The sequence below is a fragment of the Pristiophorus japonicus genome, chromosome 5, assembly GCF_044704955.1.
Source record: "Pristiophorus japonicus isolate sPriJap1 chromosome 5, sPriJap1.hap1, whole genome shotgun sequence".
NCBI lineage: Eukaryota > Metazoa > Chordata > Chondrichthyes > Pristiophoridae > Pristiophorus > Pristiophorus japonicus.
Window position 1 is genome coordinate 145464955 of NC_091981.1, and position 24781 is coordinate 145489735.

The 24781-nt window shown below is 45.5% G+C and overlaps 1 protein-coding gene across 3 annotated transcripts in view; it reads left to right on the plus strand.

Annotated features, from left to right (window-relative positions):
• Positions 1-24781, plus strand: part of dgkb (diacylglycerol kinase, beta) — a 1139682-nt gene that overhangs the window by 124010 nt on the left and 990891 nt on the right. For all 3 annotated transcript variants that reach the window (XM_070881012.1, XM_070881013.1, XM_070881014.1), the window contains exon 3: positions 5041-5211. In XM_070881012.1, the coding sequence (XP_070737113.1) occupies positions 5041-5211 (171 nt within the window). The remainder of the gene's footprint in view (positions 1-5040; positions 5212-24781) is intronic.

A 24781-nucleotide genomic window follows, 5' to 3' on the forward strand; every position in this document is an offset into this window, starting at 1 on the left:
TAGCTATAACACTGGTAGGTACCTGACAATTTGGAAAATTGCCCAGATATGTCCTGTCCACAAAAAGCAGGACAAAACCAACCCAGCCAATTACCGTGTCATCAGCCTACTCCCAATCATCAGAAAAATGATAGATGGAGTTGTCAACAGTGCTATCAAGTGGTACTCACCAATAACCTGATCACTTATGCTTAGTTTGGGTTCCACCAGGACCACTTGGCTCCAGACTTCATTACAGCCTAGGCCCAAAGATGGACACGGGCTGTATTCCAGACGTGAGGTGAAAATGACTTCCCTTGACATCAAGGCAGTATTTGACTGAGTGTGGCACCAAGGAGCCCTAGTAAAACTGATGTCAACGGGGATCAAGAGCAAACTGTCCAGTGGTGGAGTCGTACCTGGCATAAAGAACAATTGTTGTGGGTGTTGGAGGCCAATCATCTCAGCCCCAGAACATCACTACAGAAGTTCTTCAGGGAAGTGTCATAGGCCAAATTATCTTCAGCTGCTTCATCAATGATGTTCCCTCCATCAAAAGGTCAGAAGTGGGGCTGTTCTCTGATGATTGCAGTGTTCAGCTCCATTCACAATTGTTCAGACAATGCCCACATACAGCATGATCTGGGCAACACCCAGGCTTGGGCTAATAATTGGCAAGTAACATTTATGCCACACAAGTGGCAATAAGAGGGAGCCTAAACAGCCCTCCCACCCCTTGAATTGTAATGGATTACCATCATCAAATCCCCTACCATCAACATTCTCGAGGTCACCATTGACCAGAAACTCAACGAGACCAAAAAAAAATGCCATGACTACTAGAGCAGGTCTCACCTCCTGACTCCCTAAAGCCTCTGCACCAACTCCAAGGCACAAGTCAGGAGTGTGATGGAACACTTTCTATGTTCCTGGATGGGTGAAGCTGCAACAACAATCAAGAAGCATAATCCCATCCAAGACAAAGCAGTCTGTTTGATTGGCACCCCATGGACAAGCTTAGATATCCAGCTTCTCCATCATGGGCTTACCTTTGCTGCAGTGCATAATATCTACAGGATTCATCATAGTAAATCACCAAGCCTTCTTCATAGCATCTCCCAAACAAACTAGATGGATAAGGGCAGAAGGTGCATTGAAACATCACCAATAAGTCACTCAACATCATGACTTGGACGTATATTGCCATTCCTTCATTGACATTCTGTCAAAATCTTGGACTTCCCAATCAAATAGAATTTACGGAATACCTTCTCCACATGGACTGCAGCATATAAAGACATCTTAACATTGTAGCATCTGCTATTGACGCCAAACTATTTAGTTAGCCAACAGTTATAAAGGAAATAAATTGCATTCAGAGATCTGAATCAATTGAACTGAAGGACCAAAAAATAAAAATTTAGATTTAAATATAGGTAAATTTGAGGCAGTTCATATGGGAACTATAAACATGTAACTTGTTCACATGATGAAAGGTGGACATTAGCAAAGGTGGGAAGGGACAACTTGAGTGTGACTGTAGATCATTCCTGAAGGTTTCTTGTCAATATGAAACTATTCTAAATTAAGCAAATCAAATTTAAGAAATGCATCTTGAGACCATAAATCAGACTAAGTTAGGGCTGTTTCTGCAATCGGGTGCTCCCAGCAAGGAGTGGCACTCAGGGTCCACAGGTCAGTATATTCAAGGCCTGCAGCCTGGGATTTTCTGTCCTGAAACTGCTGCTCTTTGTTGCCAGGAGCCCAATCATGGAATTACCACCAGCACCTACTCGGAAAATTACTCGCATTGTGTGCATTTCGAGGCATCCCACTTTCAAAATAATATTGATTAATTGGAAGGATGATTTGGAATTCAGGGTCTATGAATCATGGGAGACCTGAAGAGCTAAACTTGGTTTCATTGGCGAAAACAAATTGAAGAGCATCATGAAAGGCTATACTTACAAAAGGATATACTTGCTTTGGAGGCAGTTCAGAGAAGGTTCACTAGGTTGATTCCAGAGATGAGGGGGTTGACTTATGAGGAAAGGTTGAGTAGGTTGAGCTTTCAGAAGAATGAGAGGTGATTTTATCGAAACGTATGAGATAATGAGGGGGCTTGACAAGGTGGATGCAGAGAGGATATTTCCACTGATGGGGGAGACTAGAACTAGAGGGCATGATCTTAGAATATGGGGCCGTCCATTTAAAACTGAGATGAAGAGAAATTTCTTCTCTCAGAGAGTTGTAAATCTATGTAATTCACTGCCTCAGGGAGCTGTGGAAGCTGGGACATTGAATAAATTTAAGACAGAAATAGACAGTTTCTTAAACGATAAGGGGCTAAGGAGTTATGGGGAGCGAGCGGGGAAGTGGAGTTGTGTCCATAATCAGATCAGCCATGATCTTATTGAATGGCGGAGCAGGCTCGAGGGGCCGTATGGCCTACTCCTGCTGCTATTTCTTGTGTTCTTATGTTCTTATGGTCCAGGCATTTGAATAACATGCTCAACTGCCAATTAAACACACCTGCTCTAGTATGGTAAAATGAGGCACTATACGGCAGCTAGTGAAGAACACTGAAGCAAATGGAAAATACATAGCAACCATTGTTTTATTGCTTAATACTGATTCCCTGATCAGAGGAAAATGTGGCTGTGATCATGGCAACCTGCACACAACTCGCTGATAGATTTGCCTGTAGATTCAGCAGGCTCTGCTGATTTGAATAATTATAATATATTTCCTGTGTTAGCTGCAGGCTTGCACAGGGAGCGTGCTATGGGAAGGCTGGTTGAATCACAAGTAAGCTTGGAAATGAATATCGGACGGCCGATCTGCAACACCAGTTTTACGCCTGTGTGGCATGTTGACAATCTACCCCATGGTGTTCAGTGGGAAAGGAGATAGAAATCTTAGCCATGCCGATCAATGCATCACTCATCCTATTGATGCATTTGTAGGCAGCACAGTAGCTGATATTGCAGTGCCAGCCTGGAATCAGACATAGCCACAACTACTGAGAGCAGTGTTAATTTTGCCACCCATTGCCGTTGCTTTCTCCAGGTTGTAAGTTTGCTGCAGATGAGAAAGCTCTGTGCTGTTGACCAGTAGCAGGGTTAGGGGAGAATTGTCCGAGGTCATTGGTAAGTAGATGTGTCAAGGTCTGCAAAATGCTCTTTGGACTGCTGATCTCCCTGGCAAGCCTCTTGTATCATAGTGAAGAAAGAAAGAACTTGCATTTATATAGCAACTTACACCACCTCAGCATGTCCCAAAGTGCTGCATAGCCAATGAATTCATTTTGAAGTGTAGTCACTGCTGTAATGTAGGGAAAAACAACAGCCAATTTGCACATAGCAAGGTCCTACAAGCAACAGTAAGATAAATGACTAGATAATCTACTTTAATGCTATTGTTTGAGGGATAAATGTTGGCCAGGACACCGGGGAAAACTCCCCTGTGAATAATGACAAAGAATCTTTTACGTCAGTCAGACGTGGCCTCGGTTTAACATCTCAACCAAAAGATGGCACCTCCAACTGTGCAGCACTCCCTCAATTCTGTACTGAAGTTCAGCCTAAGGCTGTGCTCAAGTCTCTGGAGTAGGGAAAGGACACATGACCTTCTGACTCAGAGGCAAGAGTGCTACCACTGAACCAAGGCTGACATTTAACAAAAAACATTATCATGCACTGCCAACAATTTTATTTTAAAGAGAGAGAATAAATTGCTGCCAATTTATTTTCCCATAAATAATATTTAAAAGAAATTCAAAAGTATGACAAAATGTCTATCAAAAACACTGGAGTAAATAGGTAGGTAGACATTACAAAATAAAATTCCTTCCTGGAGCTATTTAATGGTCACTGCTCTCATGGAGCTTCCCTTGATTCTATTCCAATGCCCTCCGCCGGCACAAATATTAGGGCATTACGCATGATCATTATTTTGGGGACTTCAATGAATCTCATGAAGGAAAGGGCCGCAAGCAGTTCAGCTCAATAAATATAGAAGAGTGGAGAGTTACAACCCAGAAAGAATTGCCACCTGGAATTCTGTCTCAATTCTCTGCTGCCTCTGCATCCATTCATGCTGACTCTCTGGGAATAGCCTGGAGAATTTTCACTTTCACCACTTGGGTGGTAAACTGGTAGAACGCTCATTGTTAAAGAACCCGCTGGATTTCCATTTTCATTCATTTTAGTAGAAATTAAAATTGGGAATGTTCTATAACAAGCGGGTGATGTGCTCTGGCAGTTTATCACTCAAGCTGTGAAGGTGAAGATTACGCAGCCCTCCCTCTGCCCGTACCTTTGCCTGCTTCAAATGTTTATTTACTTTTGCCTTAAAAATGCACTATTCTTAGCATTAACTAATCTCGATAGCAAAGCATTCTATGCTCTAAAAACTCTGTGCAAAGAAATTTCTCCCCTCCTCATGTCAATTTTAACTTGCTGACGCTTGTCACTGATTCCCGAACCAGAGGAAGTAGTCTTTCCTTATTCACCCTGTTAAAATCATTCTTAATTTTAAAAACCTCCTCTTAGACTTCAGTGCTTCAGTCTAAATAACCCTAGTATCTCAATTCTTTCCCCATAACTATAGTATCCATCCCTAGCATCATCCTGGTCGATTAATGCAGTATGCTCGGTATGGCTTTTAATGTTCTTTCTATAATGTGGTGCAACTACACACTATGCTCTACCTGTGGCCTGAGTAATCTAGGATAAATGAAGGGAAGTGGAGGACAGTGGGGATAAAACTGTTTGCATTCTGAAGAGACGATAAAAACAGATACAAAAGATGCTACTCAATCAGTGTTGAGCTTTCCTAATCTCAGCATTGCAACAGCAAATTTGTTGACCCCAATCTGTTTCTTTCTGCTTCAATTTTGTAATAACCAAACATTTGAAAATGTACATTATTTTTGTCTTGAATAGAAAGCCTTTGTGCACTTTAAAAACTGCAAAAGAATTTTGTCCTCAATGAATTAGTGAACAAAAACTTGCATCTGCCAAAGTTATTTAAAAAACCGTGTTTCATTTTATTTTTTAGGACTGAAGAGCTCTGAAACCAAGAGTGAGCTGCAGATGATTAAAGAAATCTCGTCTCCTTCTGTAACATCTTCTCTTGCCAGCACTGATGAGTCAGATGTAGTTCAGCTGAAGGAAATTATTTGCTACCTGTCGTTACTGGAAGGAGGACGACCCGAGGACAAGTTAGAATGTATGTAAATGACTAACTCCATCTACAGTAAAACTGTGGAAAGTGACAGGTCCGGAATTTCCTCCGAGCTTTGGTGGCAGATCAGCGGAAACCGCAGATAGATGTGTAAATAGGGTTGTTGCTGATCTTCCGTTGGAGTTATGGTGGCTGATCGAGAGATGCCCCAGGAAATTACCGGTGATAGTGCCATTTAAAATTTGGCTATTGTTGTTTTGCAGTGATTAGCAACTTAACTGCTTAGAATAAATTTGAAATGCTAATGATCTACCCATTGCTGTTTGCATGCTGGGGAATACAATAATGGCATAGTCTTGATTTCTGCATTAAACTGCTGCTCACTGGCTAACTGTTCATCAGATGGGCCAATATCGGGTCCAGTCTAATTCCTAGTCAAGTTTGCCACAGGCTTTATTCAGTACTTCAAGGGAAAATGCATTGATGCTACAGCACCTCATTGTCAAGCCACTGAGAGCTGTAAATGCAAGAAGAAAGTAGTGCAAAGCCATGGTGGAGCCTCATCAAAGGGAGAGAGCATGCAGATTTTCCAACGGCTTTGAGGCACTGATTGTGGCTGTGGAGAGGAGGCAGGCTGTCCTCTTCTCACACGTTGGCAGGAAGCTCTCACCACACACCTCGAATGATCTGGCAGGGGATAGCCTATGTCACAGCCAGCACTATGGTGCCAAGGTCAGCCATCCAGTGCCGAAAGAAATTTAATGACCTCACATGAATGGTCAAGGTGAGTGAAGGATTCAGCAAATGCCATATCCCACCATCTGCACCACAAGCTTCACACACTACTCAATGCACCACAACCCCAGCACTCACCTACCAACAATCTCTACCTAGCAACACTCACACCTCACAATCATGGCTTCACTGCACCCTCACAATCTTACCACTGCTGCAACACTCACACCCACATCTCACACTTTGCACACACTAATAGCTATTCAACTATGGCAAGCCAATCACCCAAACGCATTCCACCACACTCACTCACACACTTCTCTTCCTCTTGCAGATTAAGGTCGCGCATAACCAGAAGGAGCAGCAGCAGGCACGCAGGGTACAGGCTAACATCCATGACCTCAGCCAGCTGGAGGAGAGAGAGTTGGACATGATTGGGCGGCAGATCATAAGAGGCCGCGGCAACCGGTGAGGTTCAATCCCTTGGGGACAACAATGGTATGGTTCTTCCTAATACTCCTTCTCACATCCCACTTCCCCCGTCATCCCACAATCTCTTCTCACTTTCAAGCTGCTGATGTTATATGAATGCATATTTTGCTTCCCCCGCCCCCCCAGCCACCCTCCGCTTCCCTCGCCATAACCCGACGCTTGTGCCTTTCTGCTTTCAGATAATCAACAACAAGTATCAGACCAGCCTGACCCTGAGGCATGCATGAGAGGGAGAGGGGGAGGAGACGAGGAGCAGGAGGAGACGATGATGACGACATCAGCTGTTAGAAATAATACCTTTATGACTATCTCTGGTCACTTTAAATAATCAGGTTCGAGTGCAAACCAATATCGTGGGTATATTGTGTTTAATCAGAGTTTAAGATGGAATATAACACTTCAGTTATACAGCAAAAACATACGACCATAACAAGTAGTTGATACTGAGCCGATCGAACATACGGTTGGCACACGTGAGCAATTCTCTTCTTTTCATCTAGAACTTCTCTCTCGTTCTTCCTCTCTTCCATCTGTGAGCCTCCTCTCTCTCTCTCTTGCTTCTGCCTGAAGCCTCCTTCTCTCTCTCTCTCTCTCTCTCTCTTTTGTGTCTGTGAGTACATGCATTCAGGAGGTCACTTTTATTCTATTTTTAGGGGTGGGACTGAACCGGGATATTGACAAGACTTTTTGACCTATAGAAGTTCCCCTAAAACCGTAATACCCAATGACATATCATGTTCTTTGTCTCGATTCTTGTGTCAAAGCCCGCCCTAAAGATGTCTTACGATTTTGGCCACATGTCCTTTTGTTTATACTTTCCTGAAGATGCTTTCCTTTGAAATTCGTGTCTTATCTCTTTTGTCCATATCCTGCCTTTGATCTCATGAGGCCCAAGCCAAAAATATGTTTGCTTCAGAGTGTTATCTTTTTTATGACGTAGTAAATGATTATGTTAATTTCCCCAAGTTTCCTTCTATTATCTTCGCAAGCTATTGGGTTAAGCTAACTTCAAATCCTACCTTAGCATTATACATAAAATACATAAACAAGGTTAAGTCTTGGCTTAGAAACAGGAAGATTGTATATAGTACATAATACTATACCCTCCATAGGAAGCCAAAATATTAGCATTTATAAGCATCTATCTGGTCTAAGGAGACTTTCTGTCTGCAATTCAGACATAACAATTTAAAAACAGCATTTTCATGTCACAGTTTTAATCGCATAACCATTTACATTTTTAGGTATCTTTAGTTTCTAATAGCTCAGAAACTGGCTTTAGAGGCTAGTATAGAAGTGGGATCATTAGAACATAATAAATAGGAGCAGGAGTAGGCCATTTGGCCCCTCAAGCCTACTCTACCATTCAATAAGATCATGGCTGATCTGAACTTGGCCTCCACCCCACTTCCCTGCCCGCTCCTCATAACCCTTGACTCCCTTAATGTTCAAAAATCTGTCTATCTCCACCTTAAATATATTCAATGATCCAGCCTCCACAGCTCTCTGGGGTCGAGAATTCCACAGATTCACAACCCTCAGAGAGAAGAAATTCCTCCTCATCTCCAGTTTAAATGGGTGACCCCTTATTCTTAAACAATGCCCCCGTGTTCTAGATTTCCCCACAAGGGAAAACATCCTCTCTGCATCTATCCTGTGAAGCCCCCTCATTATCTTATATGTTTCAATAAGATCACCTCTCATTCTTCTAGACTCCAATGTGTATAGGCCCAACCTGCTCAACCCTTCTTCATAAGTGGGCTGTGGCAATGCCAGGGGAAAGGGTAGCTTGGGGGCCAGTTTCCTGGAGGGCGAGTTCTGCTGCACAGAACTCAGATGAGAACCTCGATGGAGTGACCTTCACAAGAAGGTTGATGGGCATGCACACCAAATTGCTTGGTGCAATGGCACATCTGCCAGAGAGCCTCTTTGCAATGTCAAGGAGCACAGAGGAGTCCACCTCCAACATTGCATGAGGCTCTGTGCAGAGCTTGAGCCCAGAATTTCTAGGCTGAAAATGATGGAAGAATCCCGAAGAGACAGTTTCAACACAGAAGTGATGCTTCGTGTGATGGCCGATGTGCGGCTGCCATTGCAGCATCGGTGGAAGTTACCCACTATCTCAGAGCTGTTGTGGACTGCTCTTATGCAATCTCAGCTTGATGTTAACCAAGCTTGAACTGCTGCCATCGTGGCTGGATTTACTATTGTTGACCTGGGCCTGCAGGGTGTCGTAGCAGCCCAGCAAATCTGTGCTCCAATAGATTGCTAGGAATGCAGACGTGCTGCCCTGGGGACGTGGCAGTGGGTCAGTGGAGCAGAACACTGTTGTCCTCCCTCAGGATGGCAGTATTCCTGTTCCCACCACCGCCACTCGCCATTGCCCTTGTCGCTGTCTGTTAACCAGCCAGCCCAGACTGCTGCCTCAAATGCCGAAGTGGTGCATTCTGCAGCCGGGTCTTCTAGGGCCAGAGCTACTCGAGGTCGTCCTGCAAGGCCATCTGAAGTGTCCCTCATGGAAACTCAGCAGCCTTCCACCAGCCATGCTGCAGCCACTGGGGGAGCATTTCGTAGGGGCGCTAGGACAGGAAAGGGCACCCGAACAACAGGCACTAAGGGATTGCAAAAGGGTGATTAGTTCATAACATTTGTGTAAATATGTGCAAATTAATTTTTGATAAATTTATTAATTTTGTTTGGAATCTTTTGTGGTATCTCTCATTTCAGCTTTGTGCCAGTAGGACGCAGTGGTATTCTGTGACACAGGGATGGTATGATGGGGATGTGGTGAGCAACAGGCATCTGGGGTTTCATTCATTGGAATCGGAGTCTGATGAGGCGTTCACGGACAGCCCATCGAGAAAGAGTTTGGCTACCTGCCTCCTCCCTCCCTCTTCATCCTCGTCCTCTTGCTCCTCTTCTTCCTCCACCTCCTCCTCCTCCTCTCCCTCATCCACCTCCTGAGATGGTCCCGCAATCCCTGCTGGCAAAGGCTGCGCCCTCATGATGGCCAAGTTGTGAACCATGCATCAGACCACCCTGAAATGGACCACTCACTCCAACATGTACTAGCGGCCTCTTCCCGAACAGTCAAGACAGTGGAACCATTGCTTCAGTAATCTGATGGTCTGCTCGATGGTGTTCCTGGTGGCAGCATGGCTCTCCTTATATGAGTTCTGGACACGAGTGTTGGGGTTGCAGAGGAGATTCATCAGTCAGGTTCAGAGCAGATAGCCCTTTTCTCCGAGCAGCCGCCCTCAGGTTTGATGTGGTGGCTGGAAGATTGCTGGCACTCCGCACTGACACATGATGAAACACACACCAACTGCACATTAAGCGAATGATTGCCTTTGCGGTTACGTAAAATTTCAGGCTTGTTATAAGGCGCCCACAAAGCTTGTGGTGCAGTCAATGGCACCCTGCACCATGGGGAAGCCTGCCACCTTGGCCATGCCACATGCACGCTTGTCCTACTTATTTCTGCTCAATGAGAGTATGTAGTCCCTTCTCCTGGCATAGAGAGCCTCTATACCTCCCTAATGCAGCAATGGCGGTGGACAATGAGATGTTAGCTATGTCTCCTGCTGCAGACTTGAAGGCTCAACTGGTGAAGGAATTAAGGGCCACGGTGACCTTGAGGGCCATTGGGAGAGCCGTGGTCTCCCTGCTCCCAGGCTGCAGGTTTGGTTGCAGGAGGTGGAAGAGTTCTGTGACCACCTCCTTGGTGAAATTGTAGCCTCCTAATACACTGCTTTTTGCTTAAATGGAGATAAGAGAATTGCTCTCGGAAGACACTGGGCAAGGCATCCTGTTGAGAGCCCTCCTGGCCCTCCTTCTCTTCCCTCTGTGTGCATCTTCTCCTCTTCATCACTGCCTTTGCTCCCTCTCCTGCGCGAGGAGGACTGCAAGAAGAGTCCCCATAACTGTAAGCAAATGTTGTGAGCAGAAGCCATTAAATCAGAATGAAGGCATTCTCCACTTGCAGCAACACTCCCTGTTACCTTAGAATATTGAAAAAAGTTAATAAAGCTGTTGGAGTTGCAGAAAATTGCACAGAGCCATTCAAACTGAAGAAACATGTCAGGTGCAAGTAGTTACTGATGATCCCTTTAAATACCACCGCTGGAGCCTCCTTTCTGCTTGTCGACACTTGCTTAGCTCATCACACTGAAGAAACATTGGCAAGTTGAACGGCGAACTCCAAACTCACAGATCGGGCATTGCACACTCACTAATGTCACGATCTGCATCATTTCCATGATTTTAGTGAACTCTGATATCGGCAGCGCTGCCGGCCATTCAAAAATGTCGGCCACCACGGGAGCCGCTAGCAGCTGGCGGAAGAGGGGCAGCCACCATTCTCTCACCAAATCTGGTGGAAACAGGTGGCGCTAAACTCACGAATTTCTAGCCTTTGGAATCTTTCTGGTCTGTATGGGTCAGTTACTCACTACCTTAACCGGCTGAGCATCTGATGTTTAAAGAGGCAGTTTTACACATCAAGGTATATTTTCTGAATATGTGCTACTGCAAGGTGCTTCACTTGGCAGCTGTGCACATCGGCAAATTGTGGTAGAGGGCCCATGATTTCCAGATTATGTACTGCCAATGGGCGAGACTCCTCACCTGTAGTTCTTAGAAAAATTGGCAATGCTTAATGCTAACACTGCATTTTGTAAACGGAGTACCTGTACCTGTATATTCTGGTCGGTGGGTGGCTGCCATTTACATGACCTGTAAATATATAAGCTAAAGAAAGTAAGAACAGTAGATAGAATTTAAAGGAAAGGGTTATTGAAGGATTTTAACTTAGATTTGGTTTAAAGCAAACACGGCATATTGACATTTTTTACATTTTTGGAGATAGACTAAATTTTGTAACCATATTGATGCTTTGAAAGTATTTAACATAAGGGGTGATTTTATGAATGGTTGTGACCATCTCGAGGTCTCGGCTATCAGCCATGTATGTCAGGAAGTTGTCGCACGCTACCAATGATTTTCCATCTGTTTATTTTTTTTCATTCCATCCATTAATTTTAATGGACACTAAATTGTGGCCAGCAGACCTGAAATTTCCCAATATGAGTAGCCTGGACTGAGGCTCCTCACTAGCAGTGCTCATTGTAAAATGGACCCTATAAAGTCAAAGAAAATGGCTGTTATCCTGGTGGTTTATGTCTGTCCCGGTTGCACACATGAAAACCTAACTATATTTGGATAAAGTATGTTTAACGAAAATAACTGGCTACCACAAGCTACCACACTTTCACATTGCAACTAGTCAAGAAAGGCCTAATCATCAAATTCCGAGTCTAAAAAGGATTCATTTAATTATTTCAGTATTTTCTGCCATTGAAGCTAGATTCAACATCGCCTTCAGTGCACCAGTGCAGCCTTTGGACGCCTGAGGAAAAGAATGTTTGAAGACCAGATCCTCAAATCTACCACCAAGCTCATGGTCTACAGGGCTGTAGTAATACCCACCCTCGTGCATGGATCAGAGGCATGGACGATGTACAGAAGACACCTCAAGTCGCTGGAGATGTATCACCAACGATGTCTCCGCAAGATCCTGCAAATCTCCTGGGAGGACATGCGCACCAACATCAGTGTTCTAGTCCAGGCTAACATTTCCAGCATTGAAGCACTGACCACACTCGATCAGCTTCGCTGGGCAGGCCACATAATTCGCACACCAGACACGAGACTCCCTGAGCAATTGCTCTATGCAGAGCTCCTTCATGGCAGCGGAAACATTACAAGGACACCCTCAAAGCCTCCCTGGTAAAGTGCGACATCACCACTGACACCTGGGAGTCCCTGGCCGAAGACCGCCCTAGGTGGAGAAAGTGCATCCGGGGGGGCGTTGAGCTTTTCGAATCTCAACGCCGCGAGTGTGAAGAGGTCAGGCACAGGCAGCGGAAGGAGAGTGCGACAAATCAGTCCCACTCCACCCTGCCCCGGACGAATGTCTGTCCCACCTGTGACAGTGTCTGTGGTTCTCGCATTGGACTGTTCAGTCAACAAAGAACTCAATTTAGGAGTGGAAGCAAGTCTTCCTCGATTCTGAGGGACTGCCTATGATGATGATGATTATTATTTCTTTCACATCAATGTAAAGTAGTTTTATGTGCATTGATGTGAAAGTGGCAGCATAATTTATGAATCCAGATGGTGAGCTGACTCCTGAGTATGCTGATGCTAAGAGGTGAGAGACCACTTCTGCAAAATGTAGTGTACCTCCAGCTTATTGCAAAATTATGTTTCAAATTGCTTTATTATAGTTTTACTGATGGGAGAAAACCAGTACTGTCACATGCTCTATCAGAACAATAAAAGTTAACTGCCAGGAAAGTAGAACTTTATGCAAAGCACAAGCAAGGACATTTCTCTTCAGGTTCGGAAGAGTGTGATTTACAGTGAGATGCAGTTGGCAGTAATACTCAGGTCTGTAGGGATTGGGTTAGGTTCTGTGGATACCACATGAGCCTGGCATCTCTATCTCTTAGGCAGTCACTCAGGGTCGAGGATGACTTGCTTCCACACTAAAAATTAGTTCTCACGTGACTGATGAGCCGATGCAGGACCGACAATCTCTGTCACAGGTGAGGCAGACGGTGGTTGAAGGACGTTGGATACTCTTGCGCTCCTTCCAAGTTTAAGCTTGGCCTCCGCTTGCTCCCTGCGAAGAGACTCAAGGTGTTCGGCGTCTTCCCGGATGCTTCTTTTCCATTTTCAGCAGTCTTGGGCCAGGAATTCCCAGGTGTCGGTGAGGATGTTGCACTTTTTCAAGGAGGCTTTGAGGGTGTCCTTGAAGCGTTTCCTTTGCCCACCTGGGGCTCGCTTGCCGTGTTGGAGTTCCAAGTAGAGCGCTTGTTTTGGGAGTCTCGTGTCAGGCATGTGGACGATGTGGCTCGTCCATTGGAGCTGATCGAGCACGGTCAATGTTTCGATGCTGGGGATGTTGGCCTGTGCGAGAACACCGACGTTGGTGCGTCTGTCCTCCCAGAGGATTTGCAGGATCTTGCGGGGGCAGCGTTGGTGGTACTTCTCCAGTGCTATGAGGTGCCTGCTGCACATAGTCCATGGGGCCGATTTTCATCAAGGCCTCCGCCCGCCCAAGTGCTGCCCAAAGTGCCGCCGATGGTCACCGGACGGTACATAGGGCGGGATATTCATCGCAGAGGTCTGTCGAAGGATAGCGAGCGGGAGTCCAAGGCGGTTTATAAAGGCCCAACAGTCGGAGCGGCGGTGGGTCGTCGAGGAGGCGGCGCAGGAGTCCAGGGAGGCCGATAAAGGCCCAACAGTCGGAGCGGCGGTGAGTCATCGAGGAGGCCAGCTGGTGCAGGGAGAGAAGGCAAAAAAGAAGCAAAAAGAAATCGAAGGTTGACGTCACAGCCAAGGGAGTAAGTGATTGGCTGGTGATTGGTGAGTAGTTTTTCTTCTTTTTCTTTTCCTTTATCAGTAGATAAACATTGGCATTGTTGCCAAATTAAGTTAATTTAAGGCTTAAGTCATGGCAGGAGAAGCCCAGACCCGTGTCATGCTCCTCCTGTGCTATGTGGGAACTCATGGACGCTTCCAGTGTCCCTGACGACTACATGTGCAAGAAGTGTATCCTGCTGCAGCACCTGACAGACCACATTGCAGCACTGGAGCTGTGCATGGATTCACTCTGAAGCATCCGCGATGCTGAGGATATCATGAATAGTAAGTTGGTCACACCGCAGCTAAAGGTTACTCAGGTAGATAGGGAATGGGTGACCATCAGGAAGAGCAGTGGAAGCAAGGTAGTCCTCTGCGGACAAGCCCCTCCAAAACAGATACACTGCCTTGAGTGCTGTTGGGGGGGTTGACTAACCAGGGGAGGGCAGCAGCAGCCAAGTTCATGGCACCATGGGTGGCTCTACTGCACAGGTGGGCAGGAAAAAGAGTGGGAGAGCTATAGTGGTAGGGGATTCTATGTAAGTGGAATGGATAGACATTTCTGTGGCTGCAATCGAGACTCCAGGATGGTAGGTTGCCTCCCTGGTGCAAGGGTCAAGGATGTCTCAGAGCGGCTGCAGGACATTTTGGAGGGGGAGGGCGAACAGCCAGTTGTCGTGGTGCATATAGGTACCAACGATATAGGTAAAAAAATGGGATGAGGTCCTACAAGCTGAATTTAGGGAGCTAGGAGTTAAATTAAAAAATAGGACCTCAAAAGTAGTAATCTCAGGATTGCTACCAATGCCACGTGCTAGTCAGAGTAGGAATTGCAGGATAGCTCAGATGAATACGCGGCTTGAGGAATGATGCAAGAGGGAGGGATTCAAATTCCTGGGATATTGGAGCCGGTTCTGAGGGAGGTGGGACCAGTACAAACTGGACAGCCTGCACCTGGGCAGGACCGGAACCAATGTCCTTGGGGGAGTGTTTGCCAGTGGTGTTGGGGAGGGGTTAAACTAATATGGCAGGGGGATGGGAATCTATGCAGGGAGACAGAGGGAAGTAGAATGGGAGCAGAAGCAAAAGATAGAAAGAAGAAAAGTAAAAGTGGAGGGTAGAGAAATCCAAGGTAAAAATCAAAAAGGGCCACATTACAGCAAAATTCTAAATGGACAAAGTGTGTTTAAAAAGACAAGCCTGAAAGCTCTGTGCCTCAATGCAAGGAATATTCATAATAAGGTGGACTAATTAACTGCACAGGCAACTATTGACAAATATGATATAATTGGCATCACGGAGACATGGCTCCAGGGTGACCAAGGCTGGGAACTCAACAACCAGGGGTATTCAACATTCAGGAAGGATAGACAGAAAGGAAAAGGAGGTGGGGTAGCGTTGCTGGTTAAAGAGGAAATTAACGCAATAGTAAGGAAGGACATTAGCTTGGATGATGTGGAATCTGTATGGGTAGAGCTGCGGAATAGCAAAGGGCAGAAAATGTTAGTGGGAGTTGCGTACAGACCACCAAACAGTAGTAGTGAGGTTGGGGACAGCATCAAACAAGAAATTAGGGATGCATGCAATAAGGGTACAGCAGTTATCATGGGCGATTTTAATCGACATATAGATTGGGCTAACCAAACTGGTAGCAATACGGTGGAGGAGGATTTCCTGGACTGTATTAGGGATGGTTTTCGAGACCAATATGTCGAGGAACCAATTAGAGGGCTGGCCATCCTAGACTGGGTGATGTGTAATGAGAAAGGACTAATTAGCAATCTTGTTGTGCGAGGCCCCTTGGGAAAGAGTGACCATAATATGGTAGAATTCTTTATTGAGATGGAGGGTGACACAATTAATTCAGAGACTAGGGTCCTGAACTTCGGGAAAGGTAACTTCGATGATATGAGACGTGAACCGGCTAGAATAGACTGGCGAGTGATACTTAAAGGGTTGATGGTGGATAGGCAATGGCAAATATTTAAAGATCACATGGATGAACTTCAACAATTGTACATCCCTGTCTGGAGTAAAAATAAAACGGGGAAGGTGGCTCAAACGTGGCTAACAAGGGAAATTAAGGATCGTGTTAAATCCAAGGAAGAGGCATATAAATTGGCCAGAAAAAGCAGCAAAGCTGAGGACTGGGAGAAATTTAGAATTCAGCAGAAGAGGACAAAGGGTTTAATTAGGAGGGGGAAAATAGAGTATGAGAAGAAGCTTTGCTGGGAACATAAAAACTGACTGCAAAAGCTTCTATAAATATCTAAAGACAATCGCAGGTCCCTTGCAGTCAGAATCAGGTGAATTTATAATGGGGAACAAAGAAATGGCAGACCAATTGAACAAATACTTTGGTTCTGTCTTCACGAAGGAAGACACAAATAACCTACTGGAAATACTAGGGGACCGAGGGTCTAGTGAGAAGGAGGAACTGAAGGAAATCCTTATTAGTCAGGAAATTGTGTTAGGGAAATTGATGGCATTGAAGGCTGATAAATCGCCAGGGCCTGATAGTCTACATCCCAGAGCACATAAGGAAGTGGCCCCATAAATAGTGGATGCATTGGTGATCATTTTCCAGCAGTCTATCGACTCTGGATCAGTTCCTAAGAACTGGAGGGTAGCTAATGTAGCACCACTTTTTTAAAAAGGAGGGAGAGAGAAAATCGGTAATTATCGACCAGTTAGCCTGATATCAGTTGTGTGGAAAATGTTGGAATCAATTCTTAAAGATGAAATAGCAGTGCATTTGGAAAGCAGTGACAGGATCGGTCCATGGATTTATGAAAAGGAAATCATGCTTGACAAATCTTCGAGAATTTTTTGAGGATGTAACTAGTAGAGTGGACAAGGGAGAACCAGTGGATGTGGTGTATTTGGACTTTCAAAAGGCTTTTGACAAGGTCCCACACAAGAGATTGGTGTGCAAAATTAAAGCACATGGTATTGGGGGTAATGTATTGTCGTGGATAGAGAACTGGTTGGCAGACAGGAAGCAGAGAGTTGGGATAAACGGGTCCTTTTCAGAAAGGCAGGCAGTGACTAGTGGGGTGCTGCAGGGCTCAGTGCTGGGACCCCAGCTATTTACAATATACATCAATGATTGAAATGAAGGAATTCAGTGTAAAATCTCCAAGTTTGCAGATGACACTAAGCCTGATGGCGGTGTGAGCTGCGAGGAGGATGCTAAGAGGCTGCAGGGTGACTTGGATAGGTTAGATGAGTGGGAAAATGCATGGCAGACGCAGTATAATGTGGATAAATGAGAGGTTATCCACTTTGGTGGCAAAAACTTGAGGGCAGAATATTATCTTAATGGCGGCAGATTAGGGAAAGGAGAGATGCAATGAGACCTGGATGTCATGGTACATCAGTCATTGAAAATTTGGATAGAAACATAGAAACATAGAAAATACGTCCAGGAATAGGCCATTCGGCCCTTCGAGCCTGCACCGCCATTCAATGAGTTAATGGCTGAACATGCAACTTCAGCAACCCATTCCTGCTTTCTCGCCATACCCCTTGATCCCCCGAGTAGTAAGGACAGCATCAACTCCTTTTTGAATATATTTAGTGAATTGGCCTCAACAACTTTCTGTGGTGGAGAATTCCACATGTTCACCACTCTCTAGGTGAAGAAGTTTCTCCTCATCTCGGTCCTAAATTGCTTACCCCTTGTCTTTAGACTGTGACCCCTATTTCTGGACTTCCCCAACATTGGGAACATTCTTCCTGCATCTAACCTGTCAGGATTTTAAACGTTTCTATGAGATCCCCTCTCATTCTTCTGAACTCCAGTGAATACAAGCCCAGTTGATCCAGTCTTTCTTGATATGTCAGTCCCGCCATCCCGGGAATCAGTCTGGTGAACCTTCACTGCACTCCCTCAATAGCAAGAATGTCCTTCCTCAAGTTAGGAGACCAAAACTGCACACAATACTCCAGGTGTGGCCTCACCAAGGCCCTGTACAACTATAGTAACACCTCCCTGCCCCTGTACTCAAATCCCCTCGCTATGAAGGCCAACATGCCATTTGCTTTCTTAACCGCCTGCTGTACCTGCATGCCAACCTTCAGTGACTGATGTACCATGGCACCCAGTTCTCATTGCACCTCCGCTTTTCCTAATCTGTTACCATTCAGATAATAGTCCGCCTCTCTGTTTTTATCACCAAAGTGGATAACCTCACATTTATCCACATTATACTTCATCTGTAATGCATTTGCCCACTCACCGAACCTATCCAAGTCTCTCTGCAGCCTCATAGCATCCTCCTCGCACCCAACTGCCACCCAACTTAGTGTCATCCGCAAATTTGGAGATACTACATTTAATTCCCCTCATCTAAATCATTAATGTACAATGTAAACAGCTGGGGCCCCAGAACAGAACCTTGTAGTACCCCACTAGTCACTGCCTGCCATTCTGAAAAGTACCCATTTACTCCTACTCTTTGCTTCCTGTCTGACAACCAGTTCTCAATCCACGTCAGCACACTACCCCCAATCCCATGTGCTTTAACTTTGCACATTAATCTCTTGTGTGGGATCTTGTCGAAAGCCTTCTGAAAGTCCAAATACACCACATCAACTGGTTCTCCCTTGTCCACTCGACTGGAAACATCCTCAAAAAATTCCAGAAGATTTGTCAAGCATGATTTCCCTTTCACAAATCCATGCTGACTTGGACCTATCATGTCACCTCTTTCCAAATGCGCTGCTACGACATCCTTAATAATTGATTCCATCATTTTACCCACTACCGATGTCAGGTTCATCGCTCTATAATTCCCTGTTTTCTCTCTCCCTCCTTTTTTAAAAAGTGGGGTTACATTGGCTATCCTCCACTCCATAGGAATTGATTCAGAGTCTATCGAATGTTGGAAAATGACTGTCAATGCATCCGCTATTTCCAAGGCCATCTCCTTAAGTACTCTGGGATGCAGTTATTCAGGCCCTGGAGATTTATCGGCCTTCAATCCCATCAATTTCCCCAACACAATTTCCCGATTAATAAGGATTTCCCTCACTTCCTCCTTCTTACTCGACCCACTGACTCCTTTTATATCCGGAAGGTTGTTTGTGTCCTCCTCAGTGAATACCGAACCAAAGTACTTGTTCAATTGGTCTGCCATTTCTTTGTTCCCCGTTATGACTTCCCCTGATTCTGACTGCAGTGGACCTACGTTTGTCTTTACTAACCTTTTTCTCTTTACATATCTATAGAAGCTTTTGCAGTCCGTCTTAATGTTCCCTGCAAGCTTCCTCTCGTACTCTATTTTCCCTGCCCTAATCAAACCCTTTGTCCTCCTCTGCTGAGTTCTAAATTTCTCCCAGACCCCGGGTTCGCTGCTATTTCTGGCCAATTTGTATGCCACTTCCTTGGCTTTAATACTATCCCTGATTTCCCTTGATAGCCACGATTGAGCCACCTTCCCTTTTTAATTTTTACGCCAGACAGGGATGTACAATTGTTGTCGTTCATCCATGCAGTCTCTAAATGTCTGCCATTGCCCATCCACTGTCAACCTCTTGAGTATCATTCGCCAATCTATCCTAGCCAATTCACGCCTCATATCTTCAAAGTTACCCTTCTTTAAGTTCTGGACCATGGTCTCTGAATTAACTGTTTCATTCTCCATCCTAATGTAGAATTCCACCATATTATGGTCACTCTTCCCCAAGGGGCCTCGCACAATGAGATTGCTAATTAATCCTCTTTCATCACACAACATTCAGTCGAAGATGGCCTCCCCCCTAGCTGGTTCCTCGACATATTGGTCCAGAAAACTATCCCTTATGCACTCCAGGAAATCCTCCTCCACCGTATTGCTTCCAGTTTGGTTCGTCCAATCTGTATGCATATTAAAGTCACCCATGATAACTGCTGTACCTTTATTGCATTCACCCCTAATTTCCTGTTTGATGCCCTCCCCAATTTCACTGCTACTGTTTGGAGGTCTGTACACAACTCCCACTAACGTTTTTTGCCCTTTGGTGTTCTGCAGCTCTACCCATATAGATTCCACATCATCCAAGCTAATGTCCTTCCTAACTATTGCATTAATCTCCTCTTTAACCAGCGATGCTACCCCACCTCCTTTGCCTTTTATTCTATCCTTCCTGAATGTTGAATACCCTTGGATGTTGAGTTCCCAGCCCTGATCATCCTGGAGCTACGTCTCTGTAATCCCAATCACATCATATCTGTTAACATCTACTTGCACAGTTAATTCATCCACAGGTACAGCATGCGGTGAAGAAGGCAAATGGCATGTTGGCCTTCATAGCTAGGAGATTTGAGTATCGGAGCAGGAAGGTCTTACTGCAGTTGTACAGGGCCTTGGTGAGGCCTCACCTGGAATATTGTGTTGAGTTTCGTTCTTCTAATCTGAGGAAGGACGTTCTTGCTATTGAGAGAATGCAGCAAAGGTTCACCAAACAGATTCCCGGGATGGCAGGACTGATATATGAGAAGAGACTGGATCGACTGGGCCTGTATTCACTGGAGTTTAGAAGAATGAGAGGGGATCTCATAGAAACATATAAAATACTGATGGGTTTAGACAGGTTAGATGCAGGAAGAATGTTCCCAATGTTGGGGAAGTCCAGAACCAGGGGACACAGTCTACGGCAAAGGGGTAAGCCATTTAGGACCAAGATGAGGAGAAACTTCTTCACTCAGAGTTGTTAACCTGTGGAATTCTCTGCCGCAGAGAGTTGTTGATGCCAGTTCGTTGGATATACTCAAGGGGGAGTTAGATATGGCCCTTACCACTAAAGGGATCAAGGAGTATGGAGAGAAAGCAGGAAACGGGTACTGAGGTGAATGATCAGCCATGATCTTATTGAACGGTGGTGCAGGCTCGAAGGGCCGAATGGCCTATTCCTGCACCTATTTTCTATGTTTCTATGTAAAATGGATGATGAATGCCGCCAATCTGGATGGCAGCCGGCGGGAGCTCCCAATCTCAGCGGCAAAGGCACTTACCGCCCAAGTGCCACTGAGGATGGATTCGGGCCCACGGAGGGTCAAAGACCTTAAAAAAAATATAGTCAACAGTAAAAAACAAAAAAACTATCTGAAGCTCCTCAGGGGACCCCATCCAGGTAAGTCGCTGTTTAAAATGTTTTTAAAAATTTTCACTTACCTTTTCTTCAGGTTCTTCATTCTTACCGTCGGGGACAGACCAGCCTCCTCGCAGCGATCCACCCCCGTTCTGCCGCCGAGGTCTGCCGACTCCTGCCCGCAGGAATCTGGGAGTCCGGAGGGCAGGAGGTCAGTTGCGCCACTTGGCTATCCGCTGACATCAGCGGGCGCTTCTCGGCTGCTCTTTCCTCCCACCCGCTCCAGGCAACCTCCAATGTGGCACTGGGCAGATCTTTACAAGGAATGTCGGCGGCAGAGGGTGGTGAGTTGATGAATTTTGGCCCCAGGTCTCTGAAGCATATAGGAGGGTGGGTATTACTACTGCTCTGTAGACCATGAGCTTGGTTCCTGGTTTGAGGTCCTGGTCTTCAAACACTCTCTTCCTAGGCGACTGAAGGCTGCACTGGCACACTGAAGGCAGTGTTGGACTTCATCATGGATGTCTGCCCTTGTTGTCAGTAGGGTCCCGAGGTATGGAAAATGGTCCACGTTGTCCAAGGCCTCATCGTGGATTTTGATAATCAGTGGGCAGTACTGTGTGACAGGTTGGTAAAGGATCTTTCTCTTACGGATGTTTAGTGTAAGGCCCATGCTCTCGTACGCGTCAGTGAAGGTGTTGATGATAGTTTGGAGTTCTGCCTCCGAGTGTGCGCAGATGCAAGCGTTGTCTGCATACTGTTGTTCAATGACAGAGGATGGGATGACCTTGGATCGGGACTGGAGGCGATGGAGGTTGAACAGTTTCCAGTTTGTTCTGCAGATTAGCTCCACTCCAGCGGGGATGGAGCATTGCAGCAAGGAAAATCAAGAAGAGCATTGGTGCGATGATACAGCCTTGCTTGACCCCGGTCCATCTCTGAATTCGGTCTGTGGTGATCCGTTGGTCAGTATCACGACTTGCATGTCATCGTGAAGCAGGCAGAGGATGGTGACAAACTTTTGTGGGCAGCCGAACTTGACGAGGACGCTCCATAATCCCTCACGGTTGACAGTGTCGAAGGCTTTTGTGAGGTCAAAGAAGGCCATGTGCAGAGGTTGGTGTTCCCTGCATTTCTCTTGAATTTGACGTGCAGTGAAGATCATGTCCATTGTGCCCCTCAGTGGGCGGAATCTGCATTGCAACTCTGGGAGGAGCTCTTCAGCCACAGGGAGAAGACGATTGAGGAGGATTCTTGCAATGATTTTCCCAGTGGCAGACAGCAGGGAAACTCTTCTGTAATGACCGCAATCGGATGTCCCCTTTCTTGAAGATGGTCACGATCTCTATAGTATAATGACAACCTACACATAGAGTTGTTGTCATTTAATGAGTGCTGCTGAAATAAAAGCAAGAGCTGAAGGTCAGTTCCAGTTTACCTGGCCTCTGGTATACCATATAATGGAAGTCCTCAACAAATGGCCATTTATGTTGTACTGATTGACAATTCAAGTAGTACTTCTCACTGACAGGCATACTTGTAAATCAGCACCTCGGACCTGAATATCACCTCTTTTTATTTGGTGTACAGAGGGTGAAGACGAAAATCTATCCCACTATATTTTGGAGTTTGAATTTGTGTTTAAAAATGCAGTATGCATTCGAGCCGATGATTTCATTACCAATCAAACAGAAACAGTCAGAATTGGGGTTTATTGGCTGATGTTGATTTGGCTACTTGCAAGTATAATGTCTCCTATTGAATCTCCCCTCTCAGTGCCTTACCTTTCTCCCTCCATATTTGCTGTCCATACCATGTGTTGTAACTGTCGTGTCCTGCTTGCCATTTGCTGCTTATACTATTTTGCTTGTACTATAAATTAAACATATTGTGGACCTGTACTAAATGCCAGCAATGTAAGAATTCGGCGAAAACATCGACAGCAAAAGCATAAACTTTTGGACTTATACTTTTTGACTTTAAGTTTTGGAATTTGACTGTTACTGCACAAAGGCAGACAGCCTGGTGTGGGACAGGTCCAAACATATCCCACAGGAATACACATCAGGTGGGCAGGAATCAATGGCTGAAATGGCAGGAAGATGGTTGATGGGGAGGGCCCTTTGTCATGTAATCAATGAGAGATCAAGGAGATTGGTCGGTGCTCAAGACACAAAGGAAGCTTTTTGACTCCCCAGACCTGTTGGAGCCTTATCGAGGAAACAGCCCAGTAACAAAGCAAATGGCCGAAGACATGATTTTGCTTTTTCAGTTGTACTGCCTCAGGCGAAGGACAGTTGAACTTTTGGCGCGAGAAGAAGCATTTTTGCAGGTATAAGAGTGGTGGGTTTTGGCTGCCATCTCTCTCTCTCTCTCCTCTTCAATGCTTACTCACTTCGTTCAACGCACAGGACTGAGCACTTTGTCTGGGACGGAGAGAAGAAACATCATCTACGAACAAAGAGAGCCTTGTTATTTTGACTGGGAAACCGACCTTGAGACTGGACTTGAATACCACAGATTGGAACTTAAAGAAAGGTAACTTTGAAGGTATGAGGCGTGAATTGGCTAGGATAGATTGGCGAATGATACTTAAGGGGTTGACAGTGGATGGGCAATGGCAGACATTTAGAGACCGCATGGATGAACTACAATAATTGTACATCCCTGTCTGGCGTAAACATAAAAAAGGGAAGGTGGCTCAATCGTGGCTATCAAGGGAAATCAGGGATAGTATTAAAGCCAAGGAAGTGGCATACAAATTGGCCAGAAATAGCAGCAAACCTGGGGACTGGGAGAAATTTAGAACTCAGCAGAGGAGGACAAAGGGTTTGATTAGGGCAGGGAAAATAGAGTACGAGAGGAAGTACGAGAAGAAGGAGGAACTGAGGGAAATCCTTTTTAGTCGTGAAATTGTGTTGAGGAAGTTGATGGGATTGAAGGCCGATAAATCCCCAGGGCCTGATGGACTGCATCCCAGAGTACTTAAGGAGATGGTCTTGGAAATAGCGGGTGCATTGACAGTCATTTTCCAACATTCCATAGACTCTGGATCAGTTCCTATGGAGTGGAGGGTAGCCAATGTAACCCCACTTTTTAAAATGTGAGGTTATCCACTTTGGTGGTAAAAACAGAGAGACAGACTATTATCTGAATGGTGACAGATTAGTCACTGAAGGTTGGCATGCAGGTACAGCAGGCGGTTAAGAAAGCAAATGGCATGTTGGCCTTCATAGCGAGGGGATTTGAGTACAGGGGCAGGGAGGTGTTACTACAGTTGTACAGAGCCTTGGTGAGGCCACACCTGGAGTATTGTGTACAGTTTTGGTCTCCTAACTTGAGGAAGGACATTCTTGCTATTGAGGGAGTGCAGCGAAGGTTCACCAGACTGATTCCCGGGTTGTCGTGGTGCACGTTGGTACCAATGACATAGGTAAAAAAAGGGATGAGTTCCTACGAAATGAATTTAAGGAGCTAGGAGCTAAATTAAAAAGTAGGACCTCAAAAGTAGTAATCTCGGGATTGCTACCAGTGCCACGTGCTAGTCAGAGTAGGAATCGCAGGATAGCTCAGATGAATACGTGGCTTGAGCAATGGTGCAGCAGGGAGGGATTCAAATTCCTGGGGCATTGGAACCGGTTCTGGGGGAGGTGGGACCAGTACAATCCGGACGTTCTGCACCTGGGCAGAATCGAAACCAATGTCCTCGGGGGAGTGTTTGCTAGTGCTGTTGGGGAGGAGTTAAACTAATATGGCAGGGGGATGGGAACCAATGCAGGGAGATAGAGGGAAACAAAAAGGAGGCAAAAACAAAAGACAGAAAGGAGATGAGGAAAAGTGGAGGGCAGAGAAACCCAAGGCAAAGAACAAAAAGGGCCATTGTACA